The 6,966-nt window shown below is 36.3% G+C and overlaps 1 protein-coding gene across 1 annotated transcript; it reads left to right on the top strand.

Moving 5' to 3' along the window:
- The first annotated feature begins 4,175 nt into the window (after nucleotides 1-4,175).
- Nucleotides 4,176-6,552, top strand: LOC113275545 (AAA-ATPase At4g25835-like). Its single transcript, XM_026525072.1, has 2 exons — nucleotides 4,176-5,054; nucleotides 5,489-6,552. The coding sequence occupies exons 1-2, from the start codon at nucleotides 4,342-4,344 to the stop codon at nucleotides 6,363-6,365; spliced, it is 1,590 nt and encodes a 529-aa protein (XP_026380857.1). The 5' UTR covers nucleotides 4,176-4,341; the 3' UTR covers nucleotides 6,366-6,552.
- Nucleotides 6,553-6,966: the final 414 nt, after the last annotated feature.

Here is a 6,966-nt window from a genome sequence, read left to right as displayed (position 1 = left end):
TGTTTTTTATTTCTTAAGTGATTTGGTGGGGCACACGACTCAAGTTGTTACCATTGCTAGGTGAAATAGGGTGATTGAGATACCCAAAAAAAAAAAAAGTTTGAGACCAGACCATCAGACCAACCGGAATAAATTCAATAAAGTCGACCACTGGTGCCCTTGTATATGCCAGTTGTGTTGACCTAGAGTTAGGTTTATCGACCACTGGTCCCCTTGTATATGTAAGTTGTGTTGATATTAGTCAGACTGGTATCTCAGTCCATTAGGATAGGTTCATCTTGGCAGAGGATTTCAGACAGATATGGGAAACACCGTTCACTTTGAACCATCTATTTTTCTCTTTATCCATCTTCTTAATCTTCCATGTGATTGGTTGACTCCGGTTATGATGTCTAGAAACTATCTGAGTAGAGCTCTGTCACTTATATATGAATTTTAGTATGCTGAGTGCAAACTCGTGTACAACAATTGGAATTTCGCATCAGAGTACTTCCTCCTATAGTCAATGATTGTATGCCAACCAAGGAGATTCTTTAGTGCCTTCCAAGGTTCTGCGTAGATAGCTAGGGTCCGGAGTAAAGGTTTTGTGGGTACACCTCTGGTAAACCCTCCGGAGACAACACTCCGCCGCTAGGGACACCTAGCGGTTTAACGGCTTGTTGCACGTGCTAAGTGTAGTCATTTTATATTAGATTTACTCGAGGACTAGCAGATAATAAGTTTGGGGGTATTTGATAGACACATTTTTGTGTCTGAATTGTCCTCAGTGTCTATATTGCTAGTGCTTGATTTTGTACTTATTATGGTGTTTTATGTTTGTGTAGGTGTTTTTGGAGAAATACACTTGTGTGGAAAAAGTTGCTCAAAAAGTGCTATTTGGACCCTTGGAGGACATTTGCTATACGGACCCCAGATTTGGCTAAGGGTAACCCAAGGTTATGCGTAGCCCAAATTCATCCTCAGTACCCAAATTTTTCCTCAGCACCCATCTGCTATTCGCACCCCAGAACAGGATAGGGGCACTTCATCTTCAATATTTCAAAACTGAATTTTGGCGGGAAAATAAAAACAGAACTGTGTGATTTTTCGATTGATATTTGAAAGAGTTCTGGGTCGATTAAAGGGCTGAAATTTGTTGGGTAGTTGTGATACTTGCGACTAACATTTGATATTTTGGAAATCTGATTTTGGCAATACTTTAGAATCAAATCAATTGTTTAAATTGCATGATATAAATTAATTTAGAACCACATAACTATTGATGAATGGTGAAATCCTAGCTCCAGCCTCTCCATAATTTTCACAACCTATCAACATTTATTTGCTTTATTTTCTTTGCTTTAAAATTAAGTCTAAAATCGATTGCTTTCACAAGTCTCAACGAACTTTTTACTACAACTCAATTTGAAATAACATCAAGGACTTATGCACATATGTGTTTCCACAACAATACTTATGTCCATAATTGGTTATGTAATCTAAACTCTCATTCCAACCATTGAATCATTCTTAGAGGACGTTATATAGTTGTTACACCATTTCTCGTCAAAGCAATTTTCAAAGTGATTGAAACATATCATGACTTTTGTCACTAAGTAAAGATAAACATGGTCGAAGTGAAACGCTTACCAACACATATTTCGAGATATAGATAGGCGAGGTATACTCGGCTCGAAATACCAAATGTGTATAATCTAAGTATATATATAACATACGACTTCTTATCTCAAGAAGTAGGAGATCGAGTAGATAGACTTTGAGTGACAGATAAGTTCAAGTCTTCACATACCTTTTTGTCGAGAAGTTTCATCGGTTCCTTGAGTAGTTCTTCTTCTTGCATGATGAATCGCCATGAAGTCCTTGAGATCAACTACACTTTCTATCCTAGTCCGAGACTTAGCTATAGTAGACTGGAAATCAAGACTTATAGTTTTGATCACTAACATTGACAAACATGCTTGAGATAGCAATGCATGCGAGTTCGAATGAGCAATGCTCTAACAGTAATAACCAACAGAATGGCGAAAAAAACCCACTTCACTGCACGCATTAAGGACATATATAACGACAACCCACTACTAAAAGTCAATAAAGTGCACGACGGGGAGTGGGTAAATAAAATCTACCAAAATTTTGGAGTTCCAAAGAAGGTGAACAACACTCCAAAATTGAGAGTTGTGTTAATAACTAGGGTTAGAATAAAACTATATTGATTAAAGAATATTTGAGTATCACGAGATTCATCAGCTAAATTGAAGAGAAAAACAACTCAATGGAAAAGCAGAACAAAGAAGGTTACATAAAGTAACTAAGTATTTAAGGCGGTATGAAACACCTGATATAACATGACAGGACAAATTACAAGATCATAGAAAATATCTGATATTTGATATCTTTGAAAAGATACTTCGCTTTTGGGAAGGAAAAGGGGACAGGTGTACAATATGGAAAACCCCAAAACACCCTGAAGGGATTTGAAAAGATAAAATACACACCACAGTTAGATACCCAGGAATCCTATAAAACGTCAGCGAAATAAGATGATAAAAGTCAGCATAAATAAAGCTACGACCTGTTGACAACCAAGAGCTATTCTCTAAGAAATTATTCTCAGCTAAAAACTACTCACAAACGCGAGCTATTAATGTATGAGATGGAGTTTAATAAAAGAAGGCTATGGACTTACTTTTATTAAACTTGGGGCAAATATATAGATAACAAAATATAACATCTACCCGAAAACTGACAACTTGAGAGTAATACAGCTGAGACGTGGAGTAAGACTTAAAGCCAGATGCCAAAGACCTGAACGAGATGTCTAATGATCAAGCCACGAGTTTCCAAACACAAAAGAGACATGAAGATAGACGCATAAAACCTGAGCCCAAATACGGAGCTAAGAAGAATCTCAATGTTGTCAGATAAGTGGAGACCTGGAAAACTAGATGTTAATAATGAAGAGCTGTCTCAGGTCCGAGTATGTGCAGAGCGGGAAAATGTTATTAGGACCCACCACCACATATTAAGTCATTTTACATGTAATCCTCATGTTCATGGTTGTAAAAGGCTGAGAATGTAAACAGAATCATTTCATTCATAGGAATCAGACTTCGAATACTTCTCCCCCTCTCTGATTAACTTCTAACCGCCTAATTCTAGAACTGACTTAGGAGATAATCAGAAAATCTAACCAAATATCACTAAAACGATCCAAAGATCGTAAATCAAAGTGATTAATAGTGTTTGAGTTCTCAAATCAAGAAGTACAATGGCTAATTTGTGAAGATAAACTTCTTGGTAGAGTTGACATATCTTCAATGAGTCCACCTAGTTACATTCTTTAGCCAGTCACGTTCTCATCCCTTACGGGGATAACATAGGAATGATCACAAGATTACCACGGGGACGTACCGAATTACATGGATGTACCAATCCAGCAAATCGATACAATAGTTTTATTTTATATGGATTTAGTACATTTTCGGGTAATTTGATACACGGGCAGCAATCTTGAAATTACAAGACTACATTTATTATGATATGAATCAACAAACTCATGAAGGTACTTTTTTTTATATGAGGAAGAGATTGTGAGTTATGCAATTGCAGACTTTAAAACTAATCCCAATATCATAGTATTTTCTATAGTTAAGTGTCTAAGTTCTAATCCCTAAAGATATCCTGTCATTAATTAAAAAGAAATCATGTTAATACATTAACATGATCATGTTATCACTCCTATACCAAAAGCATATATAAAAAAAATCAAAATAATATTAGTGTAAGGTGATGAAAATTTGTTTGGTATTCATCAAGGAAAAGGTGCAGTTGGTATTGGCTATCTAGTAAGAATTTTGATTTTTTGTTTTTGTTTTTATTAGATGTTAAATCACATTCCAATGAATTTTTTAAACACATCATCTCAATAAACAAAGTCTTCTTCATACTTTTTGGATTGTTTTGAACTACTCCTTCATGACACATGAAGCCAATCTGTAATGTTCTTCCCATTTGGCCATTTCTTGATGATATATCCTTTCTCTTATTGTCAATTTATTAACCTTTTCTTCACAGTTGATGTATACAAAAGAAACTTCCCATGGTCTTTCCTTTTCACCTTTCTAACGTCATATTTACTTCAAAGACCCAGAAAAATAAAACCAAATAAATGAAGATTATTTTCTTTCCTTCATTTTAAGACTTTATATAGCTGTGAAAAAAAGACTCCAATTCAGTCAAAGATTAGAAAACCCTTTTCTCATCTGAATCCCTTTGACAAACCCATTATATATTCATCACTAATTGCTTATTGGTTCTTCATTTGCTGAGAAAGGAAAAAAAATGAAGGAGATATGGACAACTCTAGCTTCATTAATGGGTGTTTTGGCGTTCTGTCAAAGTCTGCTCCATTCTGTATTTCCACCAGAATTAAGATTTGCAGCTTCAAAGTTCTTCAATAAGTTTTTTCTCTGGTTTTCTCCATACTGTTATTATGATATAACAGAAATTGATGGAGTGAATACTAATGAACTTTACAACGCTGTTCAGCTTTATCTCAGCACATACGCTTCAGTCACAGGGAACCGGTTGAGTCTCTCAAAAGCTCTGAATGCAACTTCATTAACATTTGGGTTATCAAGTAGTGGTTCAATTATTGATAATTTTAATGGAATTACAGTCTGGTGGGAACATATTGTAACACAGAGACAATCTCAATCGTTTTCATGGCGTCCATTACCAGAAGAGAAAAGAGGGTTTACTCTTAAAATCAAGAAAAAGGATAAGAGTTTGATACTAGATTCATATCTTGATCATATTCTGAGTAAAGCTAATGAAATTAGAAGAAAGAATCAAGATCGTTTGTTGTATACAAATTCTGGCGGAGGATCTGTTGACAGAGGGCATCCATGGGAATCTGTGGCTTTTAAACATCCTAGTACTTTTGAGACTTTAGCTATGGATCCTGTTAAGAAGTCTGAGATTATGGATGATCTTTTAAGCTTTGCAGAAGGTGAATCTTTTTATCAACAAACTGGGCGAGCTTGGAAAAGAGGGTAAGCTTTTGAATTTCTGTTTTCATTTCATTTCATTTTTTGCAGAAATATGTAGACCAGCCCATTTAGGCACAAACACAGGACTAACATAGTATGTCCTGCAGCAATGATCTGCCCATGCCCACAGATACTACTAATGAGTATTTTTGTTAGTGTTAGATGCACCATGTTAGGAATAGCAAACATAGTTACAGCTGTGCGGCTGCGTCGCTAGTCCCTTTTGAATTGCAGTAGATTGTACTAATGTGTATTTTTGTTAGTGTCTTCATCTGTTAGATGCACCATGTTAGGAACAAGAAAAATAGTCACAGCTGCGCGGCTGCGCCGCTAGTCCCTTTTGAATTGCAGTTATAATTCTAATGATGCTAACTGATAGTAGTATAATGAGGTGGTTGTGAAATTCATTATTCATGTTAATGTTGTTTGAAAAACAGGTACCTTCTATATGGCCCTCCTGGTACAGGAAAATCAAGTATGATTGCTGCTATGGCGAATTTCTTAGGCTATGATATCTATGATCTTGAATTAACTGAAGTTAATACCAATTCGGATCTCCGCACATTATTAATGAAGACGACATCGAAATCCATAATTGTGATTGAAGACATAGATTGTTCCATCAATCTCACCAACAGGAGCAAACCAGGAAGGAAATCCCAAACTCCACTGGAAACAGAAATTACAAAAGTAGCCGGGTCAAATTCTAGTGCTGGTCCTGATGGTGGGAGTTCCATGACGCTTTCAGGTTTGTTAAATTTCACTGATGGGTTATGGTCTTGTTGTGGGAGTGAAAGAATATTTATCTTCACTACAAATCACATTGAGAAACTGGATCCAGCATTACTAAGAAGCGGAAGGATGGATATGCACATCCACATGAGCTTTTGTTCATTTGAAGCTTTGAAGGTTTTGCTGAAAAACTATGTTGGATTGGATGAAAAAGACTTGTTGAAGAATGAGTTTGTGAAAGGTATGGAGCAAGTTATTGATGATGCAGAGATGACTCCAGCTGATATCAGTGAGATTTTGATAAAGAATAGGCGTAAAAAAGAGAAAGCTTTGAAGGAGTTGTTGGAGAGTTTGGAAAGACAGCACAATAAAAAGAAGAAGTTGATAAGCGGAGGAGAGGCGGTCGGATTCGTGAAAGAAGAGAAGAGCTCGTCGACGGAGGACGTAGTCGAAGAGGAGGAGGAGAAGAGGGAATTAGAGAAACAAGTAGAATACTGTGAGGAGTTAGAAAATTGCACTAAAGAAGGACATGAAAGTGAAGTTGAGGTAACGCAGAAAACAGGAGCTACTGAAGGGATTTGAGAGGTTTTCTTCTTACTAGCTATATATATAAAATAAGGGAATGTGACATCCATGTTTGCAATCAAGAGTTGAAACGTAGTTCATTAACTTTCAATTTAACACCATCTAACGAGTTTCGATTCTGTTTTAACGGATGTTTGGCTATTACGCGTATGTCTTTTAAATCATATAGTAGAATCTGAAATAACATATCTCACTCGCTCCCTTAAAATTTATGCTGCAAATTGACTGAAGAGTTCAATGCGGCAGTCCCATGAAACCTGTGCAGCTCCATGGGTTGGTGATGGTCTGGGCATTTTCCAACAGGGGGGTGCATAATGGACAGGAATTTTCCATAGTACTTTTCACTTGTCAGTATAAAACAATTATAATGCAGAATGTAAAAGTAAATAACACAACAAAATTTTGTTAACGAGGAAACCGCAAATGCAGAAAAACTCCAGGACCTAGTCCAGTTGAATATTCTCAGGATTAAGCCGCTACACAAAATTACACTAACTTCGTATAGTTGATACCAAGTAACTAACCCTATAGTTCACCTAGTTACTTCTGTATTCCCACGCCTCCAACTTATAAATAAGTCACGTACTTGGAACAATTC

The sequence above is a fragment of the Papaver somniferum genome, chromosome 4 (assembly GCF_003573695.1).
Source record: "Papaver somniferum cultivar HN1 chromosome 4, ASM357369v1, whole genome shotgun sequence".
In the NCBI taxonomy this organism is placed as follows: domain Eukaryota; kingdom Viridiplantae; phylum Streptophyta; class Magnoliopsida; order Ranunculales; family Papaveraceae; genus Papaver; species Papaver somniferum.
The sequence above is the reverse complement of the archived record's forward strand: the minus strand, read 5'-3'. Positions and strand labels throughout refer to the sequence as shown.

Bases quoted from the DNA above. Each gene is read 5' to 3' on its own strand.
- LOC113275545 (XM_026525072.1), top strand. From the start codon at position 4,342: ATGAAGGAGATATGGACAACTCTAGCTTCATTAATGGGTGTTTTGGCG. The intron at 5,055-5,488 runs GTAAGCTTTTGA...TTTGAAAAACAG, and splicing joins GGGCGAGCTTGGAAAAGAGG to GTACCTTCTATATGGCCCTC.